The sequence below is a fragment of the Schistocerca piceifrons genome, chromosome X (assembly GCF_021461385.2).
Source record: "Schistocerca piceifrons isolate TAMUIC-IGC-003096 chromosome X, iqSchPice1.1, whole genome shotgun sequence".
Classification (NCBI taxonomy): Eukaryota; Metazoa; Arthropoda; class Insecta; order Orthoptera; family Acrididae; genus Schistocerca; species Schistocerca piceifrons.
The window spans coordinates 818,084,109-818,106,694 of record NC_060149.1 but is presented as its reverse complement, the minus strand read 5'-3'; the positions used below and the strand labels follow the sequence as shown (position 1 = coordinate 818,106,694).

General features: G+C 41.0%; 1 protein-coding gene across 1 annotated transcript in view; it reads left to right on the top strand.

Annotated features, from left to right (window-relative positions):
* LOC124721679 (dystrophin-like) overlaps nt 1–22,586 on the top strand; it is a 286,684-nt gene that overhangs the window by 206,126 nt on the left and 57,972 nt on the right. The window contains exons 5-11 of the mRNA XM_047246753.1: nt 3,931–4,097; nt 16,100–16,228; nt 16,379–16,509; nt 19,580–19,735; nt 19,978–20,114; nt 20,316–20,520; nt 20,605–20,690. Coding sequence (XP_047102709.1) covers nt 3,931–4,097; nt 16,100–16,228; nt 16,379–16,509; nt 19,580–19,735; nt 19,978–20,114; nt 20,316–20,520; nt 20,605–20,690 — 1,011 coding nt within the window. The remainder of the gene's footprint in view (nt 1–3,930; nt 4,098–16,099; nt 16,229–16,378; nt 16,510–19,579; nt 19,736–19,977; nt 20,115–20,315; nt 20,521–20,604; nt 20,691–22,586) is intronic.

Sequence of the window (22,586 nt, the reverse complement as noted above, 5' to 3'; positions counted from 1 at the left end):
AAGGTGCCTTTCAAGCAGAGAGCTGTCACTGAGTTTCTTTTGGCGGAAAACAAGAGCATCTCACATATTCTTGGTGTTTGTGTTGTCCTCATCATTTAATCATCATCATTCGTGTCAGTGGCTAGATTGGTGTATGAAAGAAATTGGATTGTGTAAAAATTGGGACTTTTTACAGGCGCTGATGACAGCGCAGTTGAGCGCCCCTCAAACCAAACATCATCATCATTGAAAATCCTCAAACCGGGGTGTTCTTCTGAAGAAGACGTTTTTCATAAACATCGAAAACATGGTCAAGGGGTTTGAATAAACGGTCCATTTTGCAACTGATTGCCTGTTTTTATTTCTTCCACATGAAACAAATTCTTTCAGTATTTTTGTATGTGTCATTTAAAGAAATGTCGATAAGTAATTTAATGAATCTCTATTAGATGCTAAAACTGTGTGCGGCGCCTGGATTCGTTCCCGGATGCATGCTCCCACCCTGCGGAAAGGAGAGCAGCCGGCAACATGTAGAAGCTCCGAGTTGGTCCGCGAGGAGTGGATATGCTCAGACGGCTAATCAGAACTCTACTGTAGGGGTCCGCGGTCGAATCCCAGCCTGGCACACAGTTTCATTCCAACAGTATATACACTCCGCTAGTGCTTTAAAAAAATATATGTGGAGCTATTTTTTTCGTTACCTTCCATGTTCTCAAGATGTCGTTGCTCTTTAAGATTTATTTATAGAATTATTTCTTCATTACACAAACATCAAAAAAATTTTTTTTAACTATTAAAATATTCTAAAAATCTTCTGGTGCCCGCACTAGTAGTTCCTTTACCACAGGATCATACACAACCAGTTTCACGATGATTTAATGGTATCCTCATGTTTATACAAATAACTGATTTATCATTGATTCGTTAAAAATACACGGTCTTCCAACGTTCGGAGGCGTTCGAATTGCCAGAACCGCCTAAATTGGACGGTTACAAGATAACGCGCCAAAAATTCCAGTGGTTAGCAGGGGCGGCAAGTGCACACGAGCACTGCGAGCCGCGGGTGTGAGCAACACCGACTCAAAGGAAGGCCTCGGCGCTTGTTCGTGACGTCACGTCAGCTAGGCACGGCCAACGCCAGGTCTGTTGCAGGTATACTCATAATGGTGGTGTCCCCCTCTCTGACACAGGAAAATGTGAAACTATTGGCGGTAGTTGACCAACACACATTGTTCTGAGGGATTTCTGCAATCAGTTAATTGTGCAATTCATTACACTTCTAAACAAATAGTGTACTCCTGAACTTAAATGTCCACCTGTTTTAAGGATTGACATACAAAAACAACTTCAGCGTCCAGAGGCAACAGAATTCGTGCTTCTTTACCTTATTTGTAAATCTGAGGAAGTTACGTTTGTACACGGTTGCTTTTACAAGAAACTGTTAACATATTGGTGCTCTTCTTTAGGTATCTTGGTTGACTATGGGGTGAGGAACTCTGAATGTTAATGAAATATCTTGCGATTCTACACGTTGGGGGAGGGGGTGGGGGACAGAAGAAGAGGCAAAAGAGAGTTACTTGTTTTATCAAATAAAATTTTTTTATCTTATAAAGTTTCTCCTTTCAGTTGCAAGAGGGGAATATTTATCTTTTCTAATGTGCATGTTGCAGTATTTTCGATGTATGAAGCTATTTTGTTTCCTGTTTAGAATTCCTTTCGTTGAAAACGACTGTAATCTAATGACTGGCAACAGTTGGACATTTACGCATGTAAATTAGTTCACACTTCCAGTGACGATGTCAAACGAAAATAAATAAATAAATAAATAAAAGAAACGAGTTCATTGTAAGGGGGTCGGGGTAAGTTTCGATAACAAAATGGTTCAAGTAAATATAGTTACTTGAATGTAAAATTTCCGAAGCTTGCAATGGGGCAAAGTATCTTCTCATATTGATCTACGTTTGTTTCGACAGGATTCAGTAATACAGAACTATGATCTTCATTTGTAGCTTTACGATAGTAAGAAAACCTTTCATCTAAATAAAACTGCAGAATCCAAAACAATACCAAACATTTTGTCCAAAAATAAGAGATTTATAGTGATAAGCACGCCTAGGCGTTTCTGCCTGCAACAGACCTGGCTTTCGCCGTGCCTAGCTGACGTGACGTCACCAACAAGCGCCGAGGCCTTCCTTTGAGTCGGTGTTGGTATGAGCCAGTAGTACTTCTTGTTGGCCGCTTCTCTCGGGCGCACTGCGCGCAGGCGGTTTCAGTGACACTTTCAACTGTGCTGTTTGGAGGCCTGCCCTTCCTACTTCACAGATAGTCACGTCTCCACCATGGGGCTTTCGTGGGCATTTGTAGATTTTTGCCGGCCTGTGTGGCCGAGTGGTTCTAGGCGCTTCAGTCTGGAACCGCAGGCCCGCTACGGTCGCAGGTTCTAATCCTGCGCTACGGTCGCAGGTTCGAATCCTGCCTCGGGATGGATGTGTGTGATGTCCTTAGGTTAGTTAGGTTTAAGTAGTTCTAAGTTCTAGGGGACTAATGACCTCAGATGTTAAATCCCCCGCCGGCCGGTGTGGCCGTGCGGTTCTAAGCGCGTCAGTTTGGAACCGCGTGACCGCTAAGGTCGCAGATTCGAATCCTGCCTCGGGCATGGATGTGTGTGATGTCCTTAGGTTAGTTAGGTTTAAGTAGTTCTAAGTTCTAGGAGACTGATGACCTCAGTAGTTAAGTCCCATAGTGCTCAGACCCATTTTGTTAAATCCCATAATGCTCAGAGCCATTCGCTCCATTTTTTTTTTTTTTTTTTTTGTCGATTTTTCATCACCGCTCCATACCCGCGGCTCGCATTGTTCGTGTACACTGCCTGCGCCTGATAACTATTGGAATTTTTGGAAGGAAGAAAGATTGGGTTTAACGTGCCTTCAACATCGAGGTCATTAGAGACAGAGCACAAGCTCGGATTGTGTCAAGGGAGGGGAAGGAAATCGGCCGTACCCTTTCAACGAAACCATCCCGGCATTGCCTGTAGAGATTTAGCTAAATCACGGAAAATCTAAATCTGGATGGTCCGACGCAGATTTGAACCGTTGCCCTCCAGAATGCGAGTCCAGTTTGCTATTCACTGCGCCACCTCCCTCGGTTTGGAATTTTTGACGGTTCAAATGGCTCTGAGCACCATGGGACTTAACTTCTGAGGTCATCAGTCCCTTAGAACTACTTAAACCTAACTAACCTAAGGATATCACACACATCCATGCCCGAGGCAAGATTCGAACCTGCGACCGTAGCGGTCGCGCGGTTCCAGACTGAAGCGCCTAGAACCGCTCGGCCACTTCGGCCGGCGGAATTTTTGATATTACGTCTTGTATTCATCCAATTCAGGCGGTTCTGGCAATACGAGCGCCACCAGGACTCTGAGAGACAGTGTATTTTTAACGAACCAATGTTAAATTAGCTTTATCTATACACCCTAGGATGCGATTAAACCGTCGCGAAACCGGTTGTGTACGATCCTGTAATAAAGGAACTACTAACAGCTAATGCGGCTACCAAAACTTTTTTAGAAGTTTCTGATAGCTTTCTGTATTTTTAAAAAATATTTCTGTATAGGCTGTGGATTCCCAAATCGTAAAATCGTCTCTCTCATCATTATCTTCGGTGTTCTCGAGTTGCCTTTGATCCTTACGAATTCGTAATCGTCCCCTGCGAAGGCACGTAAAACCGACGATTAAACAGCCTAGATCCTGCCCTCACTACCAGGCACACCCTTCCCTTAAGCAGATAAAAGGCTCGAGAAAGAAACAACATAACACAACCATTGCATTAAGTAGAAGTCGGCGACATGCTTTTTAAACGAGACGTTTATAACTAGATATATTGACTAAATGACATAAATGAAAATGCAGACATGTGAAGCAGCATTTTTAGGTTTTGGGTGTGTTGCAGCGGGCCGCGAGCTGGACGGCGACTCCCGCGGCTATCGCAGCGCGGAGGAGCAGGCGCGCGAGCTGACCCGCAGCATCCGCAGGGAGGTGAACAAGCTGTCCGACAAGTGGAACGCGCTCATCGACCGCTCGGACCAGTGGCAGCGGAAGCTCGACGACAGCCTCGCGGTGAGTGCCCCTGCCCCGTTCCCTGCCAACACTCTCCTGCCATCCTGTCTCCCGCATTACTCGTTCACCTACAGCCCGTACCACTCTGTGCTGGTAGCACTGCCGTCATCTGCCAAGACTGTCGGAAGAGATGGCGACGCCTGTCCCGGCCGACACTTCCGGCGAAGTGGTCCGCTCCGCGTGCCAATTGCGCCCCTTTCCGGAACGCGATGAGGCGTAGAGAAGTTTCTTCGTGTATTGTGCTGGCACCGACGCTAGCTGGACCGAGGCACCAATACTCTCCGCTTCTCGCATTCGATGCTGGCCACTTCGCGAGATTGGCAGAGCCGCCAGGCGTGTATTTTAAATTGTCGCTGCTGCTTCCTTCCTCACACGAGAGCCGCAGTGGCAGTGAAATCATCCTACAGCGCCACTGCCACACGCAGTATGGCGTTTCCAGTCCGCCTATTGCGCCTCGACCAGTATAGGCTCTTTGTTCTTGCAATAGCAATTGATTCTAAACAACGAAAAGTGTGAAGTTATCCACACGAGTACCAAAATCAGCTAAATTTCGGTTTCACGATAAATCACACAAATGTAAGGGCTGTAAATTCAACTACATACGTAGGGATTGAAATTACGAATAACTTAAGTTGGAACGCTCACATAGCTAATGTTGAGGATAAAACAAACCAAAGATTACGATTTATTTTCAGAACACTGAAAAACGCGACAGGTCTACTAAAGAGACTGCCTACAGTACGCTGGCACGTTCTGTTCTGGAGTACTGCTGTGTCGTGTGCGATCTGCGTCAGACAGGATGGACGGAAGACATCGAAAAAATTCAAAGAAGGGCATCACGTTTTGTACTGTCACGAAATAAGGGAGAGAGCGCCACGGAAATGATACACGAATTCGGATGGCAATCATTAAAACAAAGGCGTTTTTCGTCGCGGCAGGATCTTCTCATGAAATTTCAATCACCAACTTTCTCCTCATAGTGGCACCCTACTACATAGGGAGGAATTAGCATCCTAATAAAATAAGAGAAATCAAAGCTCGCACAGGAAGATTTAACTGTTCGTTTTCCCGCGCGGTTTTTGAGAGTGGAACGGTAGAGAAAAAGCTTGAAGGTAGTTCGATGAACCTTCTGCCAGGCCCTTAATGTGAATGGCAGAGTAGTGATGTAGATGTCAAAACCGAGGCTTGGCGTACCTACTAATCGTGAAGGCACATTTTAACCAGTGAAATTCAGGCAATTTTAAACAACGAAGGGAAAAAATGTCCCCTTTCGGTACTGTAGAACCCGAGTGGTCACGGATCGGTGACACCCACAGCCTAGACAGAGGAAGGAAGAAATTCGTCCATAACCAACTGTACAAACCCGTTTAATAACGATCTGCACAGTGTTACTCATCTTCTACTGACTGAATACGGTCGGTCGTGGTAATGGCCGTTCGGGAGAGAAAGTTCACGACCTTCCTACACATCCTTTGCACCCAGCTGTGTTCTTCACTTCTAATTAAGATAATCACAAAATATCTTCACTTGGCGAGCTTCCTGTCAGCTGTACAGATCGTTGGTTTTCTTAGTTTTGTAGTTCCACGTTTCATATTCACTGTAGAGCGTCGGGGATCGTTACCAAACGACCAAACACAACTCGGAAAGCCGTGGCCAATACTAGGAGATCTTTACTATAATATTGCTTTCGATATTGCAGTGCCTTGTTGTTAACAAGAATGATGCTGTGATTCTTTGGACATGGAGACACGCCCGAAGGAGCAGGCACCGCGGCAACTACAGCCGTTATTAAATACAGGAAATGTATTCGCAGTTGAGAATACGAATCACGATCAACTGTACAAGGGAATGACGTCAGTGTAAATTTGTGTCGAACCGGGACTCGAACCCGGATTTCCCGTTTTAAGCGAGTGGTCGCCTTAAGCGCTTTGACTATCCGAACACAACTCACGGCTAGACCTAAACTTCAATATGTCGTCGTCCTTGCGTCAGAAGCTGTACTCATACACACATTATGTAATTCTCGATGGGGGGGGGGGGGGGGGGGGGGAGGGAGACATTTTAATTGAAAGTCGTTGGCTGGTATATTCGGTAAAATACGATATTGCATTGACCTCAAACGCCGCCCAACGTGTGCCGTAAGTTGTTCGGAGCTATGCAGCCCATTTTATTCTCCGGTATAATGATTACCAAAGAGACTGAACATTTTTTTTTTTTTTGTCCGCATCGGTAGCGACGGAATGTCATGCCAAGGAGCCCGGTTTCGATTCCCGGCTGAGTTGGAGATGTTCTCCGCTCCAAGGCTGGGTGTTGTGTTGCCTTCATCATCATCATCATCATCATCATCATCATCTCATCCCCATGGACGCGCAAGTCGCCGAAGTGGCGTCAACTAAAAAGACTTGCACCAGGTGACCGGTCTACCCGACGGGAGGCCCTGGCCACACGACAATATATTTCATTTCATTTCTCTTAAAAATTAGCATTGAATTTTGAATCAATAAAAATGGCTCTGAGCACTATGCGACTTAACTTCTGAGGTCATCAGTCGCCTAGAACTTAGAACTACTTAAACCTAACTAACCTAAGGACATCACACACATCCATGCCCGAGGCAGGATTCGAACCTGCGACCGTAGCGGTCACGCGGTTCCAGACTGAAGCGCCTTTAACCGCACGGCCACACCGGCCGACCGTAACGGTCGCTCGGCTCCAGACTGTAGCGCCTAGAACCGCACGGCCACTCCGGCCGGCATTGGAATCAGCAGTTGTTCAAGTACTTTGCTAATTGAGGCCAAATGAGTGTAGGTGTCATTTGTTTGATTTAAAGAACTATGATCTATACGAATATATAAAGGGGAGATGTTGCTAGCAAAAATCTCGAAAAGTTCTTGGTCGATTTGCTTTCGATTTTTACACGCAACTCTAATAAACATTCGCATTGACATAGGCTACATATTTTTACACAATCTATAGGCTTTCTTTTAAAACTCACTGCGAGAAAAGAAAATATTGTACTGTGCTGTGAAAATGGGCGGTTTCGTTTCCTTTCTCAAAAAATGGTTCAAATGGCTCTGAGCACTATGGGACTCAACTTCTGAGGTCATTAGTCCCCTAGAACTTAGAACTAGTTAAACCTAACTAACCTAAGGACATCACACACATCCATGCCCGAGGCAGGATTCGAACCTGCGACCGTAGCGGTCTCGCAGTTCCAGACTGCAGCGCCTAGAACCGCACGGCCACTTCGGCCGGCCGTTTCCTTTCTCGCTGGAGATTTTAACAGAAGACCTGTATATTATGAAAGATGGATTGGCGTATGATTAGAATACTATTAGGCAATCTGAATCGTCAAAACTCTGTAATATCACCCGTTCCCAGATTAAAACTAGGCGAAATAATGACACCGAAGCTACTATCCTCATAAATCGAGCATCGTGAGAGGTCTTCCTCATGCACCGTACACTACTGATCCCGACCGATTTATCCATTCAATTTAAGCGAATTAGAGTTTCCGAGCACGACTCACTGCGAAACACAAACTTCCAAATGTCGTCCCTGCGTAGCAACCTGCACTCCTACATATTATGTCATTCCCGTACGGAGGAGGACATTTGAACTGAACGTCGCTGCCTGATATCGTCGTCTGCCTTATTAAGAAGACCGACGCAATGTTTCATCGGACACGCGTGCATCAGCTACGTAATGTGTATAAGAGAACAGGTTGTGACAGAGGAACAACGTTATATGGAAGTTTGGGTCTGGCCGTGAATCGTGTACGGATAACAGAAGTGATTAAGGCAACTTCTCGCTTATACTGGGAATTTCGGGTTCGAGTCCCTGTCCGACACAAGTTTTCATTGTCGTCATTCCCTTATATAGCTGATGATTGTTATTCATTTCATTTATTTCATATATCATTGCTTTCTTACAGGTGTAATATTGTCTTTGCAAGGTAAAACATTTTCATATAGCATTAGTGCAGACCGATCGTTTTGCTACATTTTTTTCTTGAATGGAACAAGTCTGAAGTCAAAAGCACTTGACCTTAAACGCCGCCCAACGTGCAGATTTCGTAACGCAAGTATTTCAGTTAAGGGTAGGAAACGGCGTGTTGCAAAGAGAGAGAAAGAATGATGAATACCAAAGGGACTGAACATTTCTTCGTAAAAATTATCATTGAATTTGGACACAACGGTCGTACGAGTACTTTGCTAATTGGGGCCAAATGACTATAGGTGTCATCTATTTGATTTTCAGAACTATTATCTATATGAATATATAAAGGGGAAAATCTGTTAGCAAAAATCTCGAAAAGTTCTTGGTCGATTTACTTCTGATTTTTACACGGTACTCTAATAAACATTCGGATAGACATAGGCTACATATGTGCTGTTGCTGTACACAGTGTCTTTCCATAATATGTTAATCTCGGCAGAATTCTCCTGACAAGTCGCTTTCTGTTCTCCCACATACAACAGATTTTATTTCTTCCCTTGAATTCACTTCGCTTCGTGGCGTAACTAATAGACTATTAAACGATGTTCATCACATTCTTGTATTTACACTCATTATTCGCAGACTCGATCGAAAATCATGTTAGTAACCGTTAGGTACATCTATCTGAGCCCGAAGCGCGCAACCATCATTTTTTGCTACGCCCCATCTACGGATGGAGTAAACATGGGAGCAAAAGAAATTTGTGCCACCTAGGGTACCCTCCACGAAGTGAAGAATGTTGTGGATGTAGATAAATCTCGTGATTCATTGTCAGAGTACGTTAGATACCGTGTAAACACTGAAACAATACGTACAACTTCACTTCGCTATAACTTTACGGCTTATTTCAAAACGTAGTGGCAGATGTTCTTCACTTGGTCCCATTCATGTCTCTTGTGGCGTATCAGCAGCTCATCTTTTAATTAACTTAGATGTTATCGTCCGCCAGTGATACAGAACGGCGAGAAAATAGTAAAAATATTGCGAGCTTATCTCGGATGTCCTAAATTACTCGTTTGGCGGGTGTTCCACGTGCAGTAACGGCATCACTTTGGTAGCAAACAATAAGAGTAATGTTAATAAGCCGGCCGCTGTGGCCGAGCGGTTGTAGGCGCTGCAGTCCGAAACCGCGCTGCTGCTACGGTCGCAGGTTGGAATCCTGCCTCGGGCATGGATGTGTGTGTTGTCCTTATGTTAGTTAGGTTTAAGTAATTCTAAGTCTAGGGGACTGATGACCTCCTCAGATGTTAAGTCCCATACTGCTTAGAGCCATTTCAACCATTTGATGTTACTATTCAGAAGTCCTAAAAATGTTTCTTTTTGTTTCGTTTTGGCTCCCTTGCCTCCCTGCTTATTTTGACGAAGTTGAATGTTACACTACTGGCCATTAAAATTGCTACACCAAGAAGAAATGCAGATGATAAACGGGTATTCACTGGACAAATATATTATACTAGAACTGACATGTGATTACATTTTCGCGCAATTTGGGTGCATGGATCCTGAGAAATCAGTACCCAGAAGAACCACCTCTGGCCGTAATAACGGCCTTGATACTCCTGGGCATTGAGTCAAACAGAGCTTGGATGGCGTGTACAGGTACAGCTGCCCATGCAGCTTCAGCACGATACCACAGTTCATCAAGAGTAGTGACTGGCGTATTGTGACGAGCCAGTTGCTCGGCCCCCATTTACCAGACTTTTCAATTGGTGAGAGGTCTGGAGAATGTGCTGGCCAGGGCACCAGTCGAACATTTTCTGTATCCAGAAATGCCCGTACATGTCCTGCAACATGCGGTCGTGAATTATCCTGCTGAAATGTAAGGTTTCGCAGGGATCGAATGAAGGGTAGAGCCACGGGTCGTAACACATCTGAAATGTAACGTCTACTGTTCAAAGTGCCGTCAATGCGAACAAGAGGTGGCCGAGACGTGTAACCAATTGCACCCCATACTATCACGCAGGGTGATACACCAGTATGGCGATGACGAATACACGCTTCCAATGTGCGTTCACCACGATGTCGCCAAACACGGATGCGACCATCATGATGCTGTAAACAGAACCTGGATTCATCCGAAAAAATGACGTTTTGCCATTGGTGCTCCCAGGTTCGTCGTCGAGTACACCATCGCAGGCGCTCCTGTCTGTGATGCAGCGTCAAGGGTAACCGCATCCATGGTCTCCGAGCTGATAGTCCATGCTGCTGCAAACGTCGTCGAACTGTTCGTGCAGATGGTTGTTGTCTTGAAAACGTCCCCATCTGTTGACTCAGGGATCGAGACGTGGCTATACGATCCGTTACAGCCATGCGGATAAGATGCCGGTCATCCCGACTGCTAGTGATACGAGGCCGTTGGGATCCAGCACGGCGTTCCGTATTACCCTCCTGAACCCACCGATTCCATATTCTGCTAACAGTCATTGGATCTCGACCAACGCGAGCAGCAATGTCGCTATACGATAAACTGCAATCGCGATAGGCCACAATCCGACCTTTATCAAAGTCGGAAACGTGATGGCACGCATTTCTCCTCCTTACACAAGGCATCACAACAACGTTTCACCAGGCAACGCCGGTCAACTGCTGTTTGTGTATGAGAAATCGGTTGGAAACTTTCCTCATGTCAGTACGTTGTAGGTGTCGCCACCGGCGCCAACCTTGTGTGAATGCTCTGAAAAGCTGATCATTTGCATATCACAGCATCTTCTTCCTGTCGGTTAAATTTCGCGTCTGTAGCACGTCCTCTTCGTGGTGTAGAAATTTTAATGGCCAGTAGTGTAGTTTCTGTACTATACTTAGCACGCCCGGGTTACCGGGTTCGATTCCCGGCTGGGTCAGGGATTTTCTCTGCCTCGTGATGACTGGGTGTTGTGTGATGTCCTTAGGTTAGTTAGGTTTAAGTAGTTCTAAGTTCTAGGGGACTGATGACCATAGATGTTAAGTCCCATAGTGCTCAGAGCCATTTGAACCATTATGCTTAGCAGTTCTTTTTAGGTATGGACTAAGTTTCATAGCGCTACAGGGGTTGGACAAAAATATGGAAACACCCTGAGAAAAGCATGTTTGATCAAAAGTCACAATGCAGACGAAAGTGTGTGTGTTGAGTGATGGTGACAGACGGTCATTGAACAGCATTGTGGCGGAAAATAAGAGGAAGACAGCAGCAAAAGTCAGTGCAGAACTGAATGTCATACTCGCGAGCCTTGTCAGCAACAAAACGAGACGAAGGGCGCTGCGTAAGCTGGCAATTGGAACTCCAAAATCACTCGTCAGCAATGCACCTACATCTACATGATTAATAATCTCTACCGTTCCCCTTTCGAACAGCGCGCAGGAAAAACGAGTACATGCATCTTTCCGTGCGCACTCTGATTTCTCTTATTTTATTACAGTGATAATTTCTTCCTGTGTAGGTGGTCGCCAAGAAAATATTTTCACATTCGGAGGAGAATTTTGGTGATGGAAATTTCGCGGTAAAACCCTGCTACAACGAAAATGCCTTTGTTTTAACGATTGCCACCACAACTTGTGCATCGTATCCGGGACACTCTCACCTCTATTTCGCAACAGTACAAAACGAGCTGTCTTTCTTCCAATTTTTTCGACGCCCTCCGTCACTCCTACCTGATGCGGATCTCACACCGCACAGCAGTACTCCAGATGAGGGCGTAGGCGGTCTAGTAGATTTGTTGTATCTTCTAAGTGTTCCGCCAATACAATACAGCCTTCAGTTTGCCTTCCCCACAACATTACCTATGTGATCGTTCCTTCTAGTACTCATGTGGGTGACGTCACACTTTTCATTATTTAGACTCAGTTACGAGTTTTCGCACCATACAGATATCTTGTCTAAATCAGTTTGCAATTGATTTTGATCATCTGATGACTTTAGGAGAAGGCAAATGACAGCATTATCTGCAAACATTGTAAGAGGGCTGAACAGATTGTGTCTTAAATCGTTTATATAGACTAGGAACAGAAGAGGGCCTATAGCACTTAGGGAACGCCAAGTATCCTTTCCGTCTACAAATACCCGTAACAGGAAAACTTAGTGCCGGAGCCATAAAACGTGTAGTATGGAGCAATGGAAGAAATTCATTTTGTCGGATGAGTGTTGTTGTACGCTGCTTCCTATTTGTGGCCGAGTTTACGTCACGGGAGTGAAATATGGCATGGGTTCGGTGATGATTTCGGCAGTCATATCGTGGTATTCCGTGTGCCCCATGAGTACTCTCCAAAATCACGTTACTGCCAAGGATTATGTGACCATTTTGGCTGATCAGACCCATTCCATAGTACAATGTTTGTTGATCAGTGTTGATGATGTGTTCCAAATCGACAGGGCCCCTGTTCACATAGCTCCAGGACTGGTTTTGTGAATACAAGGGTGAGCTGTCGCATCTCCCCTGTCTAAACGTTCCATTTACAAAATATACTTGTTTCGGTATCTCAGCTGATGCAACAGTTAGGTGTATTAAACATGCGAGGAAATTAAGTGCTCCAATGCCAACTACCGCTAGGGGAAAATATCATTTTGATATCTCGAACGGTTCGCGGAATAAGAAGGGGTGTAAGTTTAGGATGGTTCATGTGTATACTTTTTCTCCTTGTTTGGTCGTCTGAGTTGTAGTGGTTGCTTCCTTACGTCGGCAGTAATTTTAGGTTTCCCATTCTTCAGAAGATGATGTTCTGTTTGCCTAACTCTTTGGGAAGGATCGTTGCTTAGGTAGCTTAAGAGCCTTCAGGTCTTTTGGCTACTTGTTCTGGTGTGAACTTCTGTGATGAGATTTATCAACTCTTCTTTCTAGGCTTCAGACATGATAAACAAAATCCTGCGTGTCGCCTGAAGCGTTTTCGCACTATCATCCCCGTGAAATCTTTAGTAATTTCCAACAGGTAAACCATTTCCAAACATTGTCCTGAAGATTACATTGCAATCTTCCCGCCATTTCTATCTGTACTCGCCAAACCGTACAATCTTCATCGAGTAATTTAGTTGCACATGGGGAAGTTGCATTTAAGAAAAAAAAGGTCGTGATCTTCCTTGCTGCGTCGCTCACACAGTGAGTTCCTTTCTACTTACCAATCGGTGCCAACTTCTTTGCTCTCGGAATCCAGGCTTTCCTCTGAGAAGTAAAGAAATAGGTGGCTCTGGGTAAGCGTGCGCTAAGCTATGACACGAATCACTTATTGTTAGATTACTTAGTGGAACTTGAGTTTTTTTAGGGACTGCATCCTGTGCGATTGTCCGTCAAAGCAGTAACATTCCGTCTACAACAAGCGGCCTTCCAGACCGTCATTAACTAATAGTAGAAAGGGACCTGTCATTGATATTTGACTCGCTAGCGACCAGAATACTTACCGTTATTACCAGAATGGATAATGCAGTACTACTATATAGACTTATAATGCTGGGTCTATCATGGATAATTTGACGGGACCATTCCTGAGAAACGACTTCCAGCTCAGTAACCTTTTCAGTACTTTATTATTTGAAAAACAGTTCGTACATCTTCTTATTCGCCCATAGATGATCATCTCCTATTAATAACGTCAGTTGTTTTCGTCATCAGTGATCTATTAATGTTGACATATTATACTGACGCTGTAAATAAACATCTAGAGTTTTCTTGGGCTCCATATATTTAAGAGCTATTGTCTTTGGTTCGTAATTATTAATAAGTGCTCAGTTCTTCATTAGCCCTTTGCTGCTACAGCGTAGTCAGAAGTCGTTCTCACGCCTTCACATAGGCCCCAGTCCACTCATTTAAAGATTTTGACAATTTAGATTAAATACTCATAATTTTTAAGAACAGGAACAACCCTCACCAAAATATGAGATAATTTAGACAGATTTGCATTTCTGCACCTGATTTCCCATTTAAAATGGAATCTCTGGTGCCGTATTGCTAGAAGGAATTGATGCAGTGTTTAGAGCATTGTTACACAGTGCAGTCTTTCACAAAAGTGAGGTATGGGTTGTATAGTCTTTGCTATCTGTCACCATAGTAGAAGCACAGTAACTTGCAGCCATGAATGATGTAGTTAATGCACTTTAGCCCATGGAAGGACAGACTCTCCACTTCCATTCTCCAGGCAAAACCACATATGTAGCTATAGCTGCTAAATTCACCAATTACTATTGTACCTATGTGTCTGTCTGAAGTTTTCTGGAGAGCAGAAACAAAAATTCTGATTTGGAGACTTGTACACAGAGATAGCAGTGGTGTTACTGAGCTCCACAGATAAACTTTCTTATTTTCCTGATTGTAATGGATACTGCTGATGCTGACTCAAAGTTTACAAAAAATTTGCTTTTGTTATGTGTACACAATCTTTCTGCAATTAAAATCATTCCTGGAAATGTCTGTCACAAGTGCTATTGGTCCCTGTGTCTGTTGCATGTTGTAGTTACTGTTCTGACACAGTTCCTAAAGCAGTTACTGGCATGCCTTAGTATTTACAGAAATTATTGTTATTAGTGTTCCTAAAGATCTCTGATTGATTGTGTAGTTGTGACCTACTAAGTTTACTTCTGGAATGAATCGGACACTCTGCAGTAATTTCAATTGGATGCCCAGGTATTGCCTGGATGTCTTCAATTATTTGTGCGGTACATCCTGTGGAGAAGTACTACCATAGACGATATTTAGGTGAAACCTTCATATTAATAGTCATTAGCAATATGATATTAAACATAATATTGTAGAAAAGAAAGACTGATTCAAAAATTTTGGCCAGAGTCATGCAATTGCAGATTATTCATAATATCACAAACAGACTTGTGGCATACCATCATTACCTGTAACTTTGTTCACAGTGTACATGGCCACAGTTGTATTTTAGACTGTGGAATATGCCCTAGAGCTTACAAGAAATTTCTGAAAGCTGTTGGTTGCAATATTTATTGTAAGTGTAGGATGTCAGCAAAATTAAATACAATGTAAAAATAATGTTATGATCATTGAACTTTTCTGGATTTTGGATTACTGGATGGCTTTTGCATCTTTCACAGACTACATTTCCAGACAGTCTTCTTTGTTCCCCTTGTGTATGTAATGTAACGTCAAGAAATGTTATTAGTCATGTGTGTGCTCTTCAAAACAAAAGTATCAAGCTAAATTAAAATTTCATAGATTCCTGTTTTGTCCCTTTTGTTAAATATAAGGTATGATTCTTTTTGAGTAAAAAAGATAAATAGATTTCTGTCTCCAGTCATTATCACTCTCTTGCAAGCATTTTGATGTACAAGAGGGCAAACAAGCAATACAAATCATTGTGAGCTGTCTTTGAGTCACGCTGATGTAAGGGCTAGAACAAATTTTCTGTCTACCTTGTGGTAAATATTTTTTGTGGAAGGTAAATGTAAATTAGTATTACTAGTTTAGGGTATCTGAAACCATACAGAAAGGGCGGACTTAATGTTAAATAATTTTTTGGGTTTTGATAGTCATCATCTTTTCTTATGCCTAAGACTTAGCACCATAATTTAACAGGCAGAATCGATACGGCAAGTTGCCCCTTTTCAGAACAGAAAAGGAGGAAATGAAATTGTCAGCTGCAGGGTTGGGTGGATGTGAAATGATTGACATTATCTTGTAGCCTTTCTGCTCCAAGTGCTTCTCTTTCATAAATGCTTCACTGCTCAGGAAGTGCTAAAGTCGAGAGCTGCTTCTTGCATCAGAAGTTTTTATGTTTGTATTGAAACCAAACAATGTGAACAGATGGTTCATTGTGCATTATCCAACTTTTATTCTAAGAAAATTAATGTATTGTGATTTAAGTCAGCTTACTCCATAAAATTTTAAATTTTGGACATAATTTATCTTCTTTGTCTACAGTGTGTATATACAACAGAAAGCTGAAGTTGTCTGGCAGTGTAAAACAGGAGCTGAATAGCACATTCACTGTAGTTTACACTGTTACACCACCATCATTGATTGACATTAATTGTGTTTGTCTACATGTAAAACCTTCAACTAATTTGCTTTATTTCCCAGAAGATGCGGATATTCCAGAAGAATATGGATGACTTGGTTAGTCGTATGACTGCTGCAGAAGCAATTCGGAATAGCTGGCAAGTTCCAGTTGACATCACAGATATTGGTGAAATGCTTGAACAGCTACAGGTATGAACTGTTGATTAAGTCTCAGTAAATTTTATCAAGTGATATTTTTCTAACCACCAGATAACAGAAATTATTGATGTTTATCCTGTGATAAATAGGCACAATTCATACAAATTATTTTACTGATATGCCAAAACTTTAACCTTCCAGAAATTTGGTGAACGCCTTGGCCCAATACAAAGGACAATAGATGATGTAAATGACCAGGCAGCTATATTCTCAGCTAATAATGTTCTGGTGTCACCAATTTTCTTAAGTCGCCTTGAAGATCTAAATGGCAGGTAAGAGTCTGTATACTTTTCAGTACTGGTGGAAGTTACATTAGAGTAGCAAAAATTTTGCTAACATACGAGATGTTTCTGCAATGATGAATCAGATTTCCCAGAATGAAGAAGAAACTAAAATAGTACAATATGATCATGATTACTAGTCAAAAAATAACCCAGCTGGAAGTAATAATCTAAACTGTATCCACAAGCCAGCAGCTGGAAACTAGGAGGAGATTGTTCCTACACTGACAGGAAATGTTCAACACTGCACACTTCTCAGCTTTGATCTTGATATGGCACTAGAAAGTATCATATTTGTTCTGGCAACTTTGGACTTGTTCAGACACTGTAAGTGACATTAATGTTAAATAATTACCTGGGATTCTTCTTCACATACTGCTGCAGGTGTCCTATTGACAAATATGAGGCTATGCTCTAAAGTAATGCCACGTTTTTATGCGAAAACTCTTAAAGCTTCTTTAATAAAACAAACACTATTAACATGAAACATCTTTATTTCTCATGTCTACATATTTGCAGGCCTCTGCCATTAGACTGCTCTGAATTTTAGCATGTAACATGGTAGTGTGTGACGTAATTATGTCAGTGTGTGAGAAATAGCATGCTGTAACAGAGTTTCAAATTCGAAGAGTTTGTTCACACATGAAGCAACTTCTCCTACAGCATGAAAATACCAGACCACACAGAAGCGATGCAATGTGTGCAACAGCTGGACGCCTTGGGTTCACCGACATCGATCATCCTTCATACGGTTCCAACTTGGCCCCAACTGAATTTCATCTCTTTCCAAAACCTGAAGAACATCTTTGATGCCTTCACTTTGTTAGTTATGTAGCACTGCAAGGTTGTGGCTCTGTCAGCAAAGTCAAACATTCTGCAATGACGGTATCAACAAATCGCTCTCTCATTGGGACCAATGTGTTCATAACCATGGTGACTGTGTTGAGAAATAAATACGTAGACATGAAGAATAAATATGTAGACTGTTAATAACATTTGTTTTATTTAGAAAGCTTTAAGAGTTTTTGCCTGAAGAATTTGGAGGTGTTACTTTTCAGCCCACCCTTCTATTTTCACCATACTCAATAACACACAAAACAAAATGTGTTACAATAGATGGATACACTGGTTGAGGAATAGACTGTGTTCTTCTTGTTAACTTCAGAGGGTAAGTACATTTAAGATACAAATGCAATGTACAGTGTAACATGAGATCCCATCATGCTGAACCCACATGTTTTAAAACATGCTGCACTATCTCTGGCAGAAAATAAAGGGTACCATAAGGAAAGAGACATGTATTAAGCTATCAGCCATCATCCAACTGGTAACTAGTTAAAAGTGGTGTCCCAGAGGGTTCCAGCTTAAGGCACTTACTGTGTTTGCAGATTATACAAACATTGCAATAAAAAAATACTAAGTATAGTCCTAGGAAGGTCACTTAATGACATTGTCTCAGCCAGTTCTTTGTTACTATACTTTGAAATCGCTAAATGCAGTTTAGACCATTTAAGAGGTTTCCTACCAGTAAACACCTAAAATATGATGGCAGGCAATAGAATAAGTTTACAGCATTCAATTCTTGGGATAACAGCTTAATAATAGGTACATTCAACTGGGAGGAGCATACCCCAGAACTGCTGAAGTGCTTAAACAAGTATTTATTTCCACTTTGAATGTTGTCATATGTAGATGATATAAAAATAAAAAAATGTTATCATACTATGCTTACTTTCATTCCAAAATGTCATACAGAATTTTTTTTGGGGATAACTCATCAAGCCAAGGTAAAGTTTCCTGGAGCCAAAAACACATAATAATTATTTGTGATGTGAACTCACGAATATCCTGCAGAGGCCCTTTTAGGGAACAAGGGATACTAACTATTGCTCTCCATTATATTTATTTCTTAAAGAAATTTTTCATTAAAATATATTTGTCCTTCAGACCAACAGCTCAGTTCATGGAATCAATTCTAGAAATAAGAATAATCTTCACAAATATTTAAATTCACTTGCTTTGGCGCAGAAGGGTGTCCATTATTCAGAAACACGCATTTTCAATAACTTGATTCCAGCTCTAAAAGGTTTAACATACCCCTTCATTCTAAGAGGAGCCTGAAAAATTTATTGGTGGCCAACTCCTTCTACTCCATTGATGAATGTTGTTGTGGAACCAACTGATGTGTGTTTGTTACTAAGAGTACCAAGTAATGCAAGTATTAGTACAAGCTGCCTTCTGTACAGATTCATTGCAATAATGCAATCATTATAAATAAATACTATAAATGATTTTTCTGTTTGATTATGCATGGCTACAATAGTCTAAGAATTATCTTATGCACCACAGTATATGGACCTTCGGTATGTTTTGTGACGAGTTAGTTATTACTTTTTAAATAAAAATATGTTTAAAATTTTATTTTTATTTATTCTTCATCCATGAGGACTATGTCACTTGGGATCTGTGTAAGGTCCATCAGCATATTTGCTTTTCTTTGTAAATATTGATTGTATTATGTTACATTCATGTTTTTCAAACATGTTGTACATCCTGGAGGATCTCTTCACTGTGAATCCACTGGAATGGAAAGTGAATCAAATCTAATCTAATCTGCCATATCAGCAGGGGCCTTGATACTATACTGTATTTCATGAACTGTGTTTTACCTTGATACTAAGTCCACAATATATAAATGCAAAGGTGTAGCCAAATGTGCACTGATGTTCTGAGCTCATAAACAAGCTACACAAAACTCTCAGCAGTGCATCTAATGGTGTCCATCAACAACAGCACTTCATAATGGCTGAGAAATGTTATTTGAGTTGTGTACTTCACTACCATAAGTTCTAACAATGTTGTTACCTCCCACTAGTTGTTTTCAAATAATTTTATTTGTACATTTTGAGTGAATCTTTCCGACACTTAAGTTCTTTATCTAATTTTGCAGTACTTCTGCTTCACTGCTATGTTCCGCAATGAAAGTTATTATTATTATAAATATACTGTCCTGATGTAAAAAAAATGCAAACCGGTATTATATTGTTGCATATTTTTGCAGGTGGAAAGTTCTTCAGATAGCTGTGGATGAACGTTATAAGCTGCTCAATGATTTTGGAAAGGAAGGAGCACCACCTAATCAGGCTTTCCTGGCAGCTTCTGTGGAGGCACCGTGGGAGCGTGCGATCACTGCGAACAAAGTGCCTTATTATATAAAGTATGTTGTCTGTTGTAACCTATCCCCTACTTTCTTACTACATAGTAGCACCTTGTTGATTTAGAGATTTAATTTATGTCACCTTCTTATTGGAACAGGAATTCCTCACATCAGTTGCATATGTGTTCTAGTCCAAATTCTGACCGAGCATAGGTTCCACAAAAATTACAGCTTTCTCTAAAAGGATAATGTGACTTGAGTGTATGCTGAGATATGCACAGTATGTTTTCTTATTTTTTCAGCCATCAGTTGGAGACTACTCACTGGGATCACCCCAAGATGATTGAACTCATGAATTCTCTGACAAATCTAAATGAAGTTCGATTCTCTGCATATAGAACAGCAATGAAACTCCGTACTGTTCAGAAGCGCCTCTGCTGTATGTATCAGTTTTATTTGTAGAACAAAAGTTGTTTGAAAGTGCTCAATTTATTTTGTTTCTCCATTTATTGACATAGCATCAGTAAATAAGTTTTTGTTACTAAATATATAATTAAAAAATTTGACTTCCTGTAATGATACTGTGAGCAGTATAGTTAGTCTCAAACTAATACATGAAATATGTGATTTACAATTGCAGTGGATCTCCTGAACCTGTCATCAGCACTTGATTCATTTGACTCACATGGATTGAGGGCCCAGAATGACAAACTGATAGATGTTCCAGACATGGTTACTATCTTGTCATCATTATATGACCTAATGGCAGCTGATAATCCAACACTGGTGAATGTTCCTCTTTGTATTGATCTTGCTATAAACTGGCTGTTGAATGTGTATGACAGGTTAGTATTTTGCTCAAATCTGGGGATAAGGTGTGGATTTCTGTCATTGTTCTGTGATCTTAATCCATTGTATAATTGTTTCAGCCAACGTACCGGCCAAATTCGTGTGCTGTCTTTCAAGGTTGGCCTTGTCCTTCTGTGCAAAGGACACCTTGAAGAGAAGTATAGATGTAAGTATCAGATTAAATACTGGAATTACTTGGCTAAAACACTTCATCAGTTTTTATTTACACATACAGAAGAAACAATCTAGGATAGCCAATAATATTTCACATTTGTAATTTAAGTAGACAGTGCAGTTCATATCAGGTTAATCCTCAGAGGTAGACTACAAAAAATTGAGACAGTAGTGAAAAGGGTTTTTCTCTTCTAATAGATTGTCAACACCATTTAGTCTAATGATGGGTTTGCTCTGCATTTCTGCAGTGTATAAAAATGAAAAATACCTGTATCAATAGTTACATTGATACTGTCACATGTGATAATTTGTGCTTGGATGGAGAAAGTGAAGGACAGTCATGGGATAAAGGAAATATCATACCCTCAACAGTCTTCACTGTGTTAAATTCATGATAGTGGGATGTAGAAGTAGTAATGAAATACTTTTTTGAGATATTTCACATAATTCCACCGAATAGTTCTAAACAATGTGTCCACTTCAAAAAAACTTTCATGCTCCCATTTTGATAGATCTTATGAATATATCAATTATTTAGTAACCTTTACAGTTTCTGTTCATGAAAATTGTACATTTTGAATTTGGCAGAAAATAGTTTGCAGTCATGTAAAGCTTTCCAGATAATGCTTCTTCACTTATAAGCATTTAATATGAGACATAAACACAATTGGTGTGTTTAACTCTTCCTGTTTTAATGATACTGTGATGTGCATTTTTTGGTATGGTTATCCCATATCATGTACCAATACACAACTAGCAGGCCTCTTAACTTATGTAACATCCTGATCAGACATAACACTTCATCTCATTTTTCCTGCTCATCAGAAGCCTATTTTCTGTCAGAGATAAACAACCACCAACACAGTTGGGAACATGTGGGATTTAACTGCTGTATAAAAATAAAACTATTGTGTCACAAATAAAATTGATATTAAGTGATACATTTTAACTATTCTTTCTGATGAAATCAGAATCAGAATTTTATTGCCTAATTACGAACGTATGAAATCATTTGATTCTGTAATACAGGAGACTGGTCAAAATTTTTAGTTACCTTATTACACTACTACAGCTCTTGAAAACATTTCCTACAGATTAATATGAGATGCGAGTTTGAACATAATTTATTGTAAGTGTCTTACATGCTATTATAATGTTCCAGTTTCATCTAAAAAGCCCCATAGGAAATAGTAGTGTTTTCTGTGAGTACATTGTACAGCTTCTTTTTCAGTGTCCTGAACTCCATACAGTGGGTTTGTCTTCACTTTAATTTATAATAGATTCCATGCACACCTAGGCCTGCATGTATTGTGGAGTCTTGCTATAGTGGCCTGACCTGTGGGATGGAGCATGAAACTTTAGTAATCTCTCATTTAATATGAATGGTGGAATTTTTTTCTTCAATTAATTTATGGTTAGCTTCTTTAAAACAAATTAGCTCAAAAAAGTACAGAGAAGCAATAATTAGTGTGTTCTGATCTCTCAGTAACTGACAATGTGAGTCTGTAGGTTTTGCATACTTGATCCATTGCAGTACTTGATTCTAACTGTTTTCGTCTGTAGAATTAACCTTTATTTATTCCACAACTAATTTCAGTTTTTATATCAGGCAATTTTCAAGTAGACATTATTCTGCAGAGAAGCAATGACAGTTGACATTGTTTCTCTGTAACACAGAATCCACTTGAAAATGGTCTGATTTAAAGGCCAAAACAGCTTGTGGACTTAAAAAATTAGGGTCTTAATAGAAACTGGAACAGCTTGTCTTTAGTTGAATGTACACTTGTGGAATCAGTAGTCACCAAACATGGAGAAACTATTAACGTCTGTGATGTATGACTTACATTTATGAACAAGTGATCCATATCTTAAAATAAATTCAAAATCT